The sequence below is a fragment of the Polypterus senegalus genome, chromosome 10 (assembly GCF_016835505.1).
Source record: "Polypterus senegalus isolate Bchr_013 chromosome 10, ASM1683550v1, whole genome shotgun sequence".
Lineage (NCBI taxonomy): Eukaryota > Metazoa > Chordata > Cladistia > Polypteriformes > Polypteridae > Polypterus > Polypterus senegalus.
Window position 1 is genome coordinate 116,892,702 of NC_053163.1, and position 17,471 is coordinate 116,910,172.

Here is a 17,471-nt window from a genome sequence, read left to right on the forward strand (position 1 = left end):
TTTCTCCTCCATCCCACACCTCCATGCTCACCACCTTTCTTTTAAGGTGGAGCAGGTGGCTAAGCCATGACATACAGAAAATATGAATACGTGCGTTACACTGCACTTCAAATGTTACAATTAGTTATGTAGGGTATATTCCCATTTTATTTTTGTAGTAATTATTCAGCTTCTCCTTTTGTGCAATTTGGGTTTATTTCCCAGATAGAAGTTTAATTTCATATACTTTATTATGCTCCTGGATGACTGGCTTCAAAGATAACTTGGAGGGGAGTGAGAATGGTGGTATGCTGAAAGCTAAGATATCTGCTTACTCCTGTTTGACATTTTGCATTCATGGATACATTGGTAAGCACATTCTAGAAGTAAACATCTGTGGGTGGTCCTTTTCCCCCCTTCAGTAGCTTTGGCACACTGAAAAAGAAAAAGGTTGCATAAGGCAATCCAGCTGTCTGCCTTGCCAAGTCTAAATACATTGTAGAGGCTTTTAAAGTAATTAGTCCATTTATATAAACACTGATTCTGTAATAAAATTATATAGCACATTTTATAGATTGAATGTTGCTCCAGGGGCTGTACTAAGGAAAAACATTTTTGTAAAATTATAAAATGTGCAGTTAGAATTAATATTTTGCACCTCTACTTAAAGGTATGGTTTCCCAGTACTTTTTAAATTGTCTCTTCACAGTCCCACTATAAATGCCAAGCCAAATTGACTTTCAGAATTATTATTCCATTTCCTGCTTTCATTTTGGATATACTGTACAGTATGATCACCATACTATCTTTTCTGCATGCAAGGAATGTGAACCAGAAGAAGAGAGTACATTGTAACAATGGGAAACACAATGTCATGTCTTTGTATAATTGTTTTCTATTTTTACTCCATTACTTCTGTCTTGTTTTGCCAATTTAAGATCTGGACATGTCTGAATCCTTGTACCCTTTTCTAATGTTTCTTGAAGTTATGCACTAGCCCTACATACACTTGCATTGTTTAATAGTTGTGAAATAAATGCCTTTGCCAAGTTTAGTGTAAATGTTTGTTCAGTAAATTCAGGAAGGTGGTGCACAGTTGTAGTGTTTGAACCTGCCAGAACGCTTTCTATATATTCTTTCTATTTTAAAAGATGTTTACCTTCATCATGAAAATGGTCATTGGTTCATGCAGCAACAACAACATTGTGCACCTTTGGTCTTGTACATTTAAGATGCATGAAAGGAATTCTAAAGCATTTGGTCTGTATTTTTAATTTCATCTAGTGCATAAAAACACAATTCAATTAAACTTTTATTAGTGGTGTCGTATGTCCTTTGCTTTCTCCCCCAACACTATGATAACTTGAACTCAAGGTGTAAACCTGCTAAACTGTCAACATGACAAATTCTGAGATGCTGTACCTTTTTAAACCAGATGTTGCCCACAATAGTAGCTAACTTGTTGATGATTTGTTTTGGCAGATGCCATTTGTCTTTCATTCTAAATAATTCTAATATAGTTTAATTCTATTTCTGCTCAAATTTTGAAACACTAAGATGGGCTGTGTTCATTTTTCCCCCCACATAGATTGGAAATTCGTTATATGATGAGGAAGGGGCAAAGATTGTTAAAGACCTTATGGCCAAGGCAGCAAAAAACAACGTGACAATCACTTTGCCTGTTGATTTTATCACAGCTGACAAATTTGATGAGAATGCTGCTTCTGGATCAGCCACTGTTGAATCTGGAATTCCTGCTGGCTGGATGGTAAGTGAGAACAGGTTTACTTTATCTCTTTCAATATTTCACCATTTAAAAAAAATGACAGTTTAAATAGAAGTGTAACGATCAGCAAGCAGTGTTGCAGTAAGTTCAGTTTTGTTTTAACCTAAATAAGCTAGTTTTCGAACAGTGGTTGTGCAAAAGTTTAGGGACTGTTTATCAAGAGGTTGTCACTGACCTGTCAGCATCCCCTACCCAATGTCCACTGTGTATGTTTGCTGTTATCAGGTAAACACACTTTAAATTACATTTTATGCTGCCTGATCTGCAATGTGCATGTATAACTAGTTTCTTGCTTGTGCTAATCAGTGTGCAACACATTACCATATAAAGCTGCCATGATTAGTGAGAATAACTACCTTACCTGGAAATGTCAGTCTATACCTGAAAAAATCTCGGAACAGATTTGTATTGACCCAGCAGCATAACAAAAAGACAAATGTGATGTACCACAATAATTTACCCTGCTCTGTTTTTGTTAAGAAATAAATCTTTTGATCTTAATATGAAAGATGAGAACTTCTGACTTTTCAAACACCTTGAAACAATAACAGTGCAAATTCAATCCTAATTGAAGAAAAAAACTGGAAAGTGAACCTGGCCATGTGTCTGTAAATTGTATAATCAGATGCATCATAGCTAGGCTGATGTTTTTGTTTAGTGTCATCTGCAGCTTCTCAGTTAACAGGAACTCTTAAGTACATTTACAGGGACAATAAAGTATTTGTTCTGTGATCAAATTAAACTGAGTTTCATATCTCATACAATGCTTGAGCATAAGCAATACAGATCTGTTACCATCATAAAATGGTGTCAAAATGGTGTGCGGTATACTGTACATAAGGCAAGAAATGCAGTTTAAGCAGCTACAGAGGTAATGTCTTGTTGTGAGTGCGATTATTGAGTATTTTCATATTGTAGTAGCATCTACTGTATACCTCTCAACACTGTCTAATTGATTAATTTTTAAATCTGTTAAAACTATAAGATTATAATAGGTTTACATTATGACTTGGTGATTAGCAACATTGCGTTGCAGCTCAAGGTGACTGGGTATGTATACCAGTATTGGTTGCGCATTGTCTCCATATATGCATTTTTTTTTTTTTTCCCCTTCATAATTTGTTTTGAAGGTTAGTTGTAGACACTCTGCTGACCGTTTATTTTCAAGTTTGGCTGTGCATGTTAGTGGACTCTATGATAGGGCCTTATTCAGGGTTGTTTTCTGCCATGGACCCAGTGGTGCTGGATTAGACCACAATTTTCCATGACCCTGAATATAAATTTAAAATTTTGTAAAATGAATTGATGGGACAATAAAAGCTTAACCTATGCAGAGTTAGTTTTTGATGACTAAATTAAAATAACTGCTATTAATTACAGTGATGAATTAATTTTAATTATATTTTAGGGGTTGGACTGTGGCCCTGAAAGCTCCAAAAAGTTTGCAGATGCTGTTGAAAGGGCTAAGCAAATTGTGTGGAATGGACCTGTTGGTGTGTTTGAGTGGGAAAAATATGCAGCAGGAACCAAAAACCTCATGGATAAAGTAGTAGAGGCCACAAAGAAGGGATGCATCTCTATCATTGGTAAGTACTGTACAGTATACTGTATATGTTTTGCTCTATAGGAGTGTATTAGTTTCAGTACACAGTGCATGTGTTTCAGTATTTGGTATATATACTCTGAAAAATGACTAAAGTCAAAAACCGCACCGTATAGAAATGAAATAATATTGTGATCTATATGCACAGTCCTTGTAGGCTCTAGCATTTTTGATACCCTAGGAGAAGGAGTAAATATTGTGCCCTTATGTGGGAATTTTGACGTCTATGTTCCACATGTGCAGGACCTGGGGGGAGTGGGGGTCCGCACATATAGTCTAGGGTATAACAAATCTAAGGGGAGAGAAGGGGGTACTGGGTTCCACTTGGTGTTACACACGGGATTAGGACTTGCTTATGTCACCTAATGGGTTGATCGGCACAATATACAGTCTCCATATCCCCTGTCTTCTGAGCTGTATGAATGCTTTCACCTGCGGCTTACGGTCTTGTGCACAGGGAATACATCCCCTGTATTTCTCTCTTCTTCCTTGGCTGCTGGACTCGAAGTGCATAGCCCACCTCAAGTGTGTAACCACATCTTACTTCGGCTTTGGTAAACCTTTCTTCTTTCACTTCAGAGCTCACACTCCATATAAACCTGTATCTTTTCCCTTGTCACAACATTTCAGTGGTTCTGTTGTTCTGGTTGTGATCAGCTAACAGCCATACCTGTCTGTGCTGAGTGGAAGAAAGATGGGGTGTCAGAATAGCCCACTTGCTACAGCGTTATTTTTAACTAAGTAGACAAATGCATGCTGGCTAATTTTTCTTTAAAGTCACAAAATTTCAGTCAGTCAGTGTATTTAGTGTTTCTGTCGTTAGGGCTTTACCCTCATATACTGATGTATTGAAATGTCCTTTCTTAGCAAATACCTAGTGTCTTAGATGTACAATCCTGCCAAATTTAAGCATTTTAACTAAAAAGGAGATAGTGTTTTTGTTGTTGAGTCAATGAGTAAATGACTCAGCCAGCTTTGCATTTTTCTTATATATTGCCATATAACCAACAAAACATTGGCAGAACTGAAGATAAAAAGTTGTGAAAGCTTTAGTCTGGAAAAGGATTAAACCCATATGAAAAAGATCCACACTCCAATTTTGGCAAATAATATATACAAGTAGGCGGGAGGGTATTTATAACAATGGCAACCCTCCCAGGAAGTGGACATTTTCCTATTATTTACCCAGGAAACCTCATCTGTTAGAAAAAAAAACAACAACAAAGTAGTTAAATGATTATGAAATCCTGTTCTACTAAAGTTTAGAGTAGTTGTTCTTCTCACTCTTTCATTCCATATCCTGTCATTTTAGACATACTTTCTTTTTCTTTACCTCATGCTTTGAAAAGTTCATTTAGTTCAAAGTATTTTTTAGATGACTTTGAATATTTCTCTGTCTTCAGGTGTACAGTATTGAGTTTACATACACTACAGTGTTGTAAAATTTCCATGACAGTCATGTATTCCAGAATCATTCTGCTGTTGATATTTTCCCATCCAGAGTAGAATCCAAAATGAATCCTTTAATACTCATCAGTATTTTCTACATGCAGAGTTGGAAAGAACTAAAAAATCTACTCAAGCAGAAGTACTACTAGAAAGACAAATTGTACTCTTGTAAAAGTAGAAGTATCTGACATGGAAGTTAACTCAAATAAAAGTACAAGTTAGTTATAAGTTAGTAAATATCCACAAATATCCATGCTGTTCATTAATAATAACAGTAACTTTATATAGCACCTTTATATATTTACATAAAACTCTAGGTGTTTTCCACAGATTAATTGGCAAAACAAAGATATACCACATTTACTTGGACTATTATTATTATTAAATTATTATATAATTATACTAAATACAAAATAACCAGGTTTTGTTAAGTATAATTTAACCACTAATGTGCAAAACAAACTTTCACTCTTACCAGAAAAAAAGATTTACTAATTAAAATATTTGCACATTAAGGTTGACAACAGAATGACCAGATCTAAGTAATACTGTATACATAAAAGTAAATATATGTAGGATTTAAGATGTAGATGAAGTTCTTGATTCCTGAATGTGAATGTTTAACCAGCTGACACGGAGGAGAGGCAAGCAAAAAACTCCTATGATGGCCATTTCAGAAATATAAACTTCTGGGGTGCCACAGTTGGAAGACAGAAATGATCCAATCAAGTAGTTGGTCTGATGATAATTGGTTTCTGCATCATGAAAGTCAGAATAGCCTAGACCGACTGGTCACTCACCTTCCACTGGGCACAGTTCATACAATCGTCAATAAAAGTTTACAAGTCTTCCTCATTTCCTCCAGTACCCCAGGTGACTGCAGAATAGAGTGCTTTGAGCAATTGTGAGTGGCACACAGGATGGGAGACAAAAAAATATATATAAAAAAACAAAATGAGCAATTGTTTAATGCTAGGTACTTAAGTTCAGCTCTTTGATGTTTTAATAATTCAGATCACTATATTATGATATACAGTAATTACTAGAAAGCTAGATTTAAAAAAAAAAAAAAGGGTTTGTAGAATTTTTTTGAAATGTTCAACAGATTGAAAAGCCTTTTTCTTCTAACCTGCTGAATCAAGACCAGGGCATTTTGGCAAGCTGGAGCCTAACCTAGCTAGCATAGGGTTCAAGGCAAGAATAAATCCTGGATATGGCACCAATCCATCACAAGCATTGGAAAGTATAAAAAGAATACACAACCTCAATTCCAGTGAAGTTAAGTTTATACATGTCGATGAAATACAAAACAAAATTCTAAGAAAATGTAAACCTAGCATACTGCAGCTTTATTGATTTCAACTTGGGGCCTTTTTGGTAGAAGTGTACAATAAGAGCTACATCATCAATTGCAAAGTTCACTGGACTCCCCTATACTGGAAAGAGATTTAAAGTAGACCACATATTTTTATTGCTAGAAGTTCACAATGATAATTTTAAAATATAAATTCAATGAGGCTGCTCTATTGTTTGTTTAGATTTTGGTTAAAAAATGTTTTCAGGTACTATAGATGAACTCAATAGAAAACCTTCATTGTAAAAATGCAACCGTCCATTTTTCTTTAAATGTCAAAAATAGACTGATTAAATGATACAATTCTCAACACAGAACTAGCATGACAGGGAGGATCCACTGCTGTCACTCTGTTGGCAGCTTTATCCTAGGTTTCATCATGTGAAATCATTGTCATTTTTAGGCCACAATCCAAATAAACAGCACAGCAGCTGAATTGGTTGTTGACTTCTAGAATACTGGGACCTTTATAAACTGTGAAGTGCAGTTTATTTTTTTAAAAATGATTTTCCCTGTTATCCTAGCTGATCCTTTTTGGTCAAATGGTTACTGCTTCACTCATAACAAGTGGTTATCAGAAATTTACTGTGGCATTTGTAGTGCAATTAATTATACCCTCAAGTTTAAAAGTCTAGTTACTTCCATGGGTATTTGTAGATGTTATTACGTGTTCTTACATGCAAGATAAATCCACACACATTTTTTGGATGCAGTTTATATCATATAATGAAGCAGTTTGGTCTTATGCCCACTACACTGAACAGCTCTTTTAGCTGTACTGTACTATAGTACCTTCTCCGTTTTTAATAGTGTTGGCACTGCTGCTACAGTGACCGCTTTCCACTGTGTCTTCCATGGCAACTGATCTTGGAATACAGCAGACATTGTTATAAAAAAAGGCCAGAGCAGACTGTTTTTTCCTTAAGAGACTGCTAGGGATGCTCCAATCGTGTGTGTGTGTGTGTGTGTGTTTGTTGTTTAATATTTTTTTTATCTATCTTCATTTCACTTGATCATCCACTTCCAGTATTGATTTTTATTTTATTTTTTTTATCCCTTTTAGAACTTTTTATACTAATCTCCTGCATAACCAAACTGTCTTATAGTGTGTTTATATAATTAAAATATAAACAGGCGTTAACTGTTCATTTTTTATTAACAAAATGAAATTCTGAAAGCTTATTGTTCAGTGCCCGTATAATACTAAAATAAATAACATTTCCTTAAAATACATACATTAAGTCGTAAAATGTGTACAGAAATGTATCCATAATGCATATGGCATAAAAGAAAAATAAATGCTTCTCATAATTACAAGCTGTCGTATTGTTTAGTTTGTTCTATAATGTACCAATCTGAAAAAGGTTTAATTGGAAAAAGCAGTTTTCACCATTTCTTTAACATATAAGCCTCAGTGAAAAGTTGGGCATGTCATTCAGGACGGAGAAGGAATCCTTACCCAGGTGGGGTGCCATAACAGAGATTTAATAAATCAGGACAATATGGGCCGGGACGCCTTATAATTCCTATCCTGATTGGAATGCCTGAAGGTTACAGGAACCGACAAGATAGGATGGTAGGGAGCACTTCATCCCCCACTATAATAGGCAGCAGTGTCCTTCATGCAGTCCTAGTTTGGACATCCACAGGGCCATATGGGAGTTGGAGTCCAGATGGGCAGACCTGTAGGGGTCTGTGAAGGAGTATAGCTTGCGCTGCCGGGGGATGAGCTCGGTGGCTTTCTTATGACCAGGAAGTACTTCAAACTGGCCACATCGTGTCATCAGAAGTGCTCCTTGGTCCAGCATAAATGGAGCCTGCTTCCATAAAGCTTGATGAGTTGGAGCTGGGAGCAGAGAGCGGCAAAACTCGACTGGAGGAGTAGCAGTGTGGTAGAGAGAAAGAGAAGGAGAAGAATCATTGTTATACAAGGTATTTTGTAATAAAGAAAATATTTGAACCCGGGACTGTTTTGTGTGTTCGTGTTTAGGGCTCTGTAGCACCCCCTATAATATAGGGTGAACCAAAATGAATAATTTATTGGTTTATTTAAAGAGCTTCTGTAAAAAGCCATGTTTCACCCCGGAGATCTGTCTATCTCCAGCACAAGCAGTCACTGCACGCAAGAGACAGAATCCGTGCCACTGTAGCCATGATCTGGACTATTTCATAGTGATATACTGAAATGCATCCACTTACTGAGCTAGAGAAAACTGCGTGGCCCTGACATATCATTGACTAAAATACTTAGCACTTCTGGATCATGACCTATGACTCCCTAAATTTTTGCTTGTAGTTTTTATTTTTATTGAACACTGTGAACTCTGGATTTTGGACATAGTCAATCAATTGTAATTTATAATGACTTGCCTTTAAAATGTAACAAAGTAGGGTTGGAACTAACTAAATATACTTTTTAAAGAGTAAAAATACTTTTAAACGGTACAATTCCCAATAAAATCTAACGTAATGAAAGTAAATGTAGTTTGTTACTTTCCACTACTGCTCACATGTTTATTAAGGTTACTTACAAGTTCAGTCAGTCCTGATAAAGTGCATCAGATGTCAGCAGCAGTCTGTACCAGAACATCTTTCTATGGGTGACATACCACAATATTCTTCAGTTATTTACCAGACTTCATCTTTAAAACTCGAGTATACTTATTCACACTTTTTTACCTTAATGTAGCCCTGAATTTTTAACCACAATAATAGCAACTTTATCATTCCCATCACAAGTCCTCTGCCAAGAAAGTGTGCAGGTTTTCCATTTCCATTTTTAATAGGCTTTTAGAAATTCTACAGGAAGAACTGATATTTCACTGTTTATAATGCTGGTGTAAATTATCAACAGATCAACTACCAAAAACTAGTCCTGAACCTCCTCCCTGCTGTCAGCATATGTCCACTGGACACTGTAAGGATCCACTGTCTTTTAATTAGCTGATTATTGCACTTGAGTTTCTAAGAGCAACCTTTAACAGTACAGATAGGAAATACATTAAAATATCGTGACTCAGGCATCATAGTTAGCTCACTGAGAGATGTACTTTTTTTTCCCCTCTGCTAAGTTGTTTATTATTGCATCTACATTTTAATATCATCCCAAAGGATGATGCATTTTATTTCTTAAAGACCTATTTATATAGTTGGAGCCCTGGCCAGTGAATTGACATTCTTAAGGTCATGCAGTAAGATAGCATCAAAGAAATGAACTTTCAACCGTGGGTTTCCATTTCATCTCATTTACCTAACAGGCCACTTTGTGCTTTTTTAATATTCCTTTCCTCATTTTCAGCTGTGCCTACTAAGCACTTTATAAATGTATTAAATAATCAGCTTGGAGAACATAGTGCCGCTACTCCTCCTGTAGCGTCCTGTTATAGCTCAATACTTCATAAATCAGAATTAGCAGAATTGAAAAAAATACTGTCCATACACTTATTAAAGTATTTACAGAAATATTATCTCCTTTAAAAACTGCCTATTCATGCAATCAGGATTCTATAATGCTAATTAATTTCATTCCATCTCTTTCTAAAAGTATTAATAGTTTGAATATGTTCTAAAGTTAACACAGAATTGTTTTACAATTTGAATTAATTCATTCATAATCAGGTATTTAAATTTTCAAAATATAAAATTAATTTTAAAACATTTTGGCTTCATACATTTTGAAGCTGACAAACATCAAAGCAGTTGCTGGCCTTTGAAGAAAAAAGGGCTTTGGCTGCAACAAATGTGTTTAACCAGCACAATGAAAGGAAGGCTTTCACAAAGCACACAGAATATGTGACAGTTGATTGGAATGACCAGTGAAGATGGCCTGTGTGTAGCCATGCTATAAATAATGGTCCAGTGCTTATTTAGTCATTTTTCAATAAACGCTATGACTTTTCAGGAAAAGCTTCTTTTGTGTTTGTGGAAGAAACGCATGCTAAAAAAAAGTGACTGTGATCAAAGCATAGGGTAGGTGTAACCTATCATAGAACTGATCCCTTCTTTCTTGACCCACTAAAAGAGGGGAAAAAAAAGTGAACGCTTTCTAAAAGATTCTAATAAAATTGTTTTAAGTATGTTAAGGTAATATAAATAAAATGTTGGAAGTTATTACAGCCATTGAACAACCATTAATTTTGGAGATGTGGAAATCAGTTTTAATTTGGCTTAATGTCAGAATGTTGTGTGTGTGAGATAAACACAGACATGCCTTACAAGTCACAAATATAGGAAGTAATGTGAAAAATTACATTTGAATAAAATGTATTCCTTCAGGAACTTAATTGGAATCTTTTAAATTTATTTTACTGCTTTCTAAAAATAATGATCGTTGATGATTGTTTCAGTAAAATTTATTTTTGGATAACACTTCTTTGAGTACAGCTATTATGAGCCATCCAGCAGAATCGCACCAAATGGTACATCAAAATCTCTAGTTGGATAAAAATCCATAGAAGTGATGCCCCAAAGTATCGTGATCTTTTAGAATTTGATGCACTTTCTGATGGATTTAAAGCATATACAGTATATAGCCAAAATTGCTTCTGTAGACATGGTTTCGGAAACAGTATTTTCAATTTCAATTCTTTATTCTCGTGCGTACAATTACCATGTACAATAAAATGCTTGCTTGCTTGCATGTGCCCCTTCAGACAGTGAACATAGACATAAAAAAACCACACACAATGAATATAATAAGTACATAAATAAAACCAGAATCCTAGGAATAAATAGAGACAGTGGCAGATGTATATATGCAGGTAGCATTGGAGGTGACACAAGGCTACTGATTGTTCATGAGTCTGATTGTAGTTGGGTAGAAACTGTTCCTGAACCTGGAGGTGCGCATCTGAATGGACTTTAGTCGCTTCCCAGATGGAAAGAGGGTGAAAAGTGATAGTGCAGGGTGGATGAGGTCCTGCCTGATAAGATTCACTTTCCTGAGACGGCGTGTAGTGTGGATGTCATGGATCACAAGGAGATGTGTGGCCGTGATCTGCTGTGCTGTGTTCACCACACGCTGGAGAGCTCTGCAGTCCTGAACTGAGCAGTTGCTGTACCAGGATGTGATGCATCCTGTCAGAATGGATTCCACAATACACATGTAGAATCTGCACAGGGTTGTGGGGGACATCCAGGCTTCACTTAGTCTCCTGAGGAAGTAGAGGTGGTGTTGGGCTTTCTTGACTACTGCCTCAGTGTGACTTAACCATGTAAGGTCATCAGTGAGGGTGACTCTGAGGAACCTAAAGCTGCTGACCTGCTCCACAGCCTTTCCTCCGATGTAGATAGGGCTGTGCTCTGTTGCCTGTTTGCGGAAATCCACAATCATCTCCTTAGTTTTGCTAACGTTGAGGGTTAGGTTGTTGTCCTGACACCATTCTGCCAGGAGTCTGACCTCCTCCCTGTAGGCTATCTCATCGTCCTCGCTAATCAGACCTATTACAGTGGTTTCGTCAGCACACTTGAGGATGATACGCGTTTTTTGTGTGCGGTGTAGCAGTGGTCCAACGTATTGGCACCCCTGGTGGGACAGGAGACATATTGGTAGTATTTGGGGTAAACAGACCTGAAGCTTGCTTTGTTGAAGTCCCCGGCAGTGGCTTACCAGACCTTTTGGGTTGTGTGCTTTCACAGTCCATAATGAGGCTGTACAGTTCCTTGAGTGCGGTGCTGGTGTTTGCTTGCGGGGGGATGTAAACAGCTGCCATGTGTACAGCTGTAAACTCCCTAGGCAGGTAAAGCGGTCGGCATTTGATGATCAGACGCTCCAGGTCCGGTTAAAAGCTATGTGAAATGACTTCCACATCCGTACACCATGCGTTGTTGATGAGGAAGCATACCCCGCCACCTCTTCTTGTTCCCGGAGGAGACCAACTGATCAGCGTGGTGGATAGAGAAGTCGTCTGGCTGGACAGCTGAATCTGGTGTGCAGGCGGTGAGCCATGTTTCTGTGAGACAGAAAACCCAACAGTCATGCAGATCTCGCTGAAAACTAAGTCTACCATCAAGATCGTCTAGTTTGTTGTCCAGAGACTGGGCATTGGCCAGGAAAATTCTAAGCAGTGGAAGTCGCAGTACACGGCGTTTCGTCCTTGCTTGGATCCTGGCATGCTGGCCACATTTTTTCCTCTGCATCCTCTGGGCATGGTCGGGTGGGTCACGTCCAACCACGATGGTCTCAAGTTGTGGCAAGCAGCCCCTGGTCAATAACTTCAAAAGTAGTGACTTGTGCCTTTGTTGCTCCGACGTTTACCAGTGTTATACAGTCATACTTAATAAAACAGCGAACAGGTAGTACAAACAGCGACAATAACAAAAATACAGACACATAAACGAAAAGTCTGCGAGGAGCAGCATGCAACACATTGCCTCTCTCCGGCACCATGTTCAAAAATTATAAGTGTTGCTTATAATTTCAGCCAAATGGCTTTAGGTACCTTTATGTAGCTTTACCACTTTCAGTATGGATTTTTATTTTTTTTCGCTGTCTCACTGTTGTCTTTGGATATTTTTGTTTCTCTGCACATCTTAAATGTGTGCATGTCAGGGTAATTGGTAGTTAAACGGCTTTTAGATCATGTGATCAACTGGCGTCACCTCCTGGAATGGTTTCTGTGTTGGATTGGATTTAGCATCCTCTGACCCTGTATTGGTGAAATAGGTTTTGAAAGTGGACAGCCAGTTATTGCATGTCCAACAGAGAGAATGCAGTGATAAACATGGCAGTACAATGACATTTGTAAATATCCAAAGAAGCAAAAGTGTTGCTGAGGCTCCCAGCAAACCTATTTTTTGATAGGCTGTCAGTTGACCAATAAACTCCCACTAAGACTTTAAATCTTACAGTAAAGCAAAGAAATGATGAAAGTCTTCTTGCCTTTGTGAGTCACATGCACTCCAATTACTTTAGAGCGCAACAGAAAGTGTCAGGTGATGATGGAGGCAGAAAAAATGCTCCTTTTAGTCAGAAATGGAATATAATACATATGTGTGTTGTTTGTATGACATACTTTAGAAATTGAGCAATTTTTAAAATGCTTCATATTTTTGAGCAGTTTTAATACAGATAACAGAATATTATATGCTCAAAATGTCTTGAAGAGTTTCGAGTTATATTGCATTACATTTTAAAATCATAATCTTGATTTGTGTATGCAGTTTAAATAGTATTTCACTTTTGATGGCATAACTTTAAAGCTCCTTTTGTTTGGAAGCCATATTTATTTATTTTTAGATTTACAAGCTATAAGTAAATTAGTTAATTTCCTGTTCTTTTAATGACCCATTACTGTGGAAGACTGAAAAGTAAAACTATATTATCATTGTTACTTTTGATCGGTCTCATTAATGTTCCGTGAGAAGAAAACATACTAGAAATAAGCAATGTGATGGTGGTCATGTCACCGGCTTATTTTGAGAAAAGCACAACATGGGGTTTAAAATCTACTTTGAAAGTGCATATTATGATGGGTGGTGGAGGTGGGGGTTATCTTAACTGTAGCATCTCATGCTCATGAAGAGAGTGTGCACTTTCAGGAGCATTACACTCAACTAACACATTTCTTTTTATTATAGCTGAGATCAGTTAAAATGATTCTTATTTCTGTCATAGGTGGTGGAGACACTGCAACTTGCTGTGCAAAATGGAATACAGAAGACAAAGTCAGTCATGTTAGCACTGGAGGTGGAGCCAGTTTGGAGCTTCTGGAAGGTAAGAATTGCAGAAAAGCTTTCATCATATGGTAAAGCTAAGAGGGAAAGTTCTTTAACATGGGACCTTAGTATGTTAAGTCAGAATCCAATGATCCTATTCCACATCGTCACTGCTAGCATAGTTAAATGTACTGAATGTGTTGGTTATCTTTTATTTGTGTCAGTGGAGCATTTTGTTTAGAGCATTTTCTCTAGGTGCTCTGGTGTCCTCCCACAGTTCAAAGACATGCAGGTTAGATGGATTGGTGATACTAAACTGGCCCTAATGTCTGATGGACTGGTGCCCTGTCCAGGGGCTCCTCGCTGCCTTGCACAGTGTGCTTGCTGAGAGAGGCTCCAGCTGAACCACTAGACTTTTGACGAGGCTTAGAGAATGATAGTAAATAGTATTAAACAGCTCACTGACTTTAGAACTAAAATATATGGTAAAGACAATAATACTAGTTACTTAATTGTCATTTTCAGTAATCAAAGTATAGTAAATTGTAACATTTCTCAAGGCTTTTCAGAAGCTAGTAGCCCTGTCTTACTGGTTGTTATAAACCTTGAATCCTGGCAGATTGTAATGGACATGTGTGCTTTTTTTGATCTATAATGTCCGTCTAGGTTTTTAGAACGGTCTCTGCTTTACTTCCAACTATAAAGATAGGCTGCTTGATAGCCTCAAGATGCCAAAAAATCTCCGTAGCAATTATGCATGTGTTTTACACAAGGGGTCCATAAAGCACATAGTGTTTATACTTTCTTTCTCTTACTTCAATACTTGAGGTTGGCAGAGCAAAATTCATGGATTCTATGCTGCCTGTGTGTCCTTTTTGTCTTTGAGAAGATCAAAGGGATAGTGTGGAATGCTTTGAGGTTTTTAAGTGAATTGAGAATTAACTGCTTATGTGTTTCCTATTTGTCATTTGATTTTATTTTTGCAAAGCTTTAAATGTACTTGAAGATAAAAGATAAATTTGATCATTTCCATATTTATATTATGTAGTAACTTTCATTTAAATGTTGTAGCTAAGGTTACATTAAACGAGTGTTAGAGTGATATTTGTGTAAGTTATTCTTGTTTAGAATATACAGGTGCCGGTCATAAAATTAGAATAATCATCAAAATTAAAAGAAATAAACATTTGAAATACATCAGTCTGTGTGTAATGAATGAATCTAATATACAAGTTTCACTTCTTGAATGGAATTACTGAAATAAATCAACTTTGTCATGATATTCTAATTTTATGACCGGCACCTGTAGAAATTCTTGTAAATTAAGTGTATATGCATATTCTTTTACAGGTAAAGTTCTTCCTGGTGTGGATGCACTGAGCAGTAAATAAGCAGACTGAATATTTCAACAAAAGTCATCAGTATGAAGCCCCTGAAAACAACAACCACTGCGTATTTAGCATTGCAGCAGCACAAAAGATTTACTAAGGTATAAAGGATTCCCTAATGAACCTCCACAGACAATTGTAAAAACTGCTTTTGGCTAGAGGGCTGTGGACAAAATGTACTTTTTGCACTTTCCCTTTGCTGAGATTCACAAGCTACAGTTTTACCTACTGAAATTCATGTACCCCTTTTTGTTATCTCCCAAAGTCTTGTGTTTCATGAAGTGTCCACTGACTTTGTGTGTGTGTGTGTTAGAATTTTATGTGGTATTAGTTTGCCTCAGCCACATTTCAAGATCTTCTACTGAGGCTGTGATGTTCCTTATCTATGCCCTAGTGTCCATTGTAGCCAGTACTGTATTAAAGTAGAGTGTGAACTTGTTATACACTTTGGAATCATTAGTGCTGAAATTCAGTGGCTGCTAATAAACTGGAGAATGAGAGAAAGTCTGGTCCTGTCATAATTAAGGTGTGTGGTTTGCTAATGCAGTCTGTAAATGAAATGCATGAATAGAGTAGTGATGTGACTTCCATGTTAAAATTGGTAGACATAACAGTGTTTTATTCTGGAAGTTTTCTGTCATATATAAGGTAGTGGTTGTCTTAACTCATTGAGCTCAAAGAAACAAAAAACATATGGAAACTCAACAGAGGTTTATTTCACAAATGGCAAACTATAAATGGGGGGTATGTGGATAAAAATGATTTTCAAAAGTGAAAGTGATTTTTTTATGGTAAAGTAAAATTTTGAATTTGTATTATAATTTAGATAAATGTTTAATGAAAGTGTTTTCTCATATTCTATGGTTAAAGCGCTTATGAGGCCATGTGCATTTTCTTTTTAAATGTGGTTACTAAGCTTGCATGCAAAGTCCCCATTTTCAGTCGTAGCTTTTTTGTTTCATTTTAATTTTTATCATTCTACCCGTTACAACAGTGGCTCATGAAAAAACATCACATTAATATATACAGTGATCCCTCACTATATCGCGCTTCAACTTTCATGGCTTCACTCCATCGTGGATTTTAAATGTAAGCATATCTAAACATATATCACAGATTTTTCACTGGTTAGCCGCTTTCTGCGGACACTGTGTCTTTTAATTTATGGTACATGCTTCCTCAGTTTGTTTGCCCAGTTGATTTCATACAAGGGACGCTATTGGCAGATGGCTTAGAAGCTACCCAATCAGAGCATGTATTACGTATTAAGTAAAACTCCTCAATGCTATAAGATATGCTTCCCGAGCGGTGCTTGATTGTTTGCTTCTCTCGGACTCTCTCACTCTCTGACATTCTCTGCGCCTGACGGAGAGGGTGTGAGCAGAGAGGCTGTTTGCACAGAGGATACGGACGCTACTCTTAAAAAATGCTGAAAGACTACCTTCACATTGCTCCCTTCTTTGCAGCTGCTTTATCGCGGTGTGCATACTTAAAAACTCAACAGCACGTATTGATTTTTTGATTGTTTGCTTTTCTGTCACGCTCTCTCTCACTCACTGACATTCTCTGCTCCTGACGCGTGAACTCCTTTGAAGAGAAGATCTATTTGCATTCTTTTAATTGTGAGAAAGAACTGCCATCTCTGTCTTGTCATGGAGGACAGTTTAAACTTTTGACTAAAGGGTGTTATTTCATGTCTAGAGGGCTCTAATAATGTTAAGAGTGTGGGAGAGTTTATAAGGGCTTAAAATATATAAAAAATAACCATACAAACATATGGTTTCTACTTTGCGGATTTTCACCAATCGTTGGGGGGTTCTGGAACGCAACCCCTGCGATCGAGGAGGGATTACTGTATAGTGATAAAATAAAAAAAAATTAGTTTGTGGTTACATTTTTTTCCCCTACTTTACAGTGCTGCTTTGTAACTTGCTTGGAGGTCTCCCTGTTATTTCATTCATCATAAGCCGTTTGCAGTTTCTCTGTGCACTGGTAGATGCTTCTGTAGTATAGCAGCATTTAAATTAGGAGCTCAGCTTGACCCCCCGGTTATTTGAGATAAAGTGGAATGGTTTAAATAGCTGCCCAAAAATTCAGTCAGGCTGACTGCCACTAAAAATGGTTAAATATAATGAGCTTGCTAACTGCCTATGAAATGCCACATTCATTTTTTATTGTAATATTTTTACATATGCTGCAAAACTTTGCTTTGGTTTATGCTCATTCACTTAAAGGAGTACAAGGGAAGCTGATTAC

At 37.0% G+C, this 17,471-nt stretch overlaps 1 protein-coding gene across 1 annotated transcript in view; it reads left to right on the plus strand.

The window, feature by feature from the left end:
* Nucleotides 1–15,719, plus strand: part of pgk1 (phosphoglycerate kinase 1) — a 43,763-nt gene extending 28,044 nt beyond the window's left edge. Inside the window, exons 8-11 of the mRNA XM_039766402.1 lie at nt 1,568–1,747; nt 3,174–3,351; nt 13,787–13,885; nt 15,178–15,719. Coding sequence (XP_039622336.1) covers nt 1,568–1,747; nt 3,174–3,351; nt 13,787–13,885; nt 15,178–15,218 — 498 coding nt within the window. The 3' untranslated portion in view covers nt 15,219–15,719. The remainder of the gene's footprint in view (nt 1–1,567; nt 1,748–3,173; nt 3,352–13,786; nt 13,886–15,177) is intronic.
* Nucleotides 15,720–17,471: the final 1,752 nt, after the last annotated feature.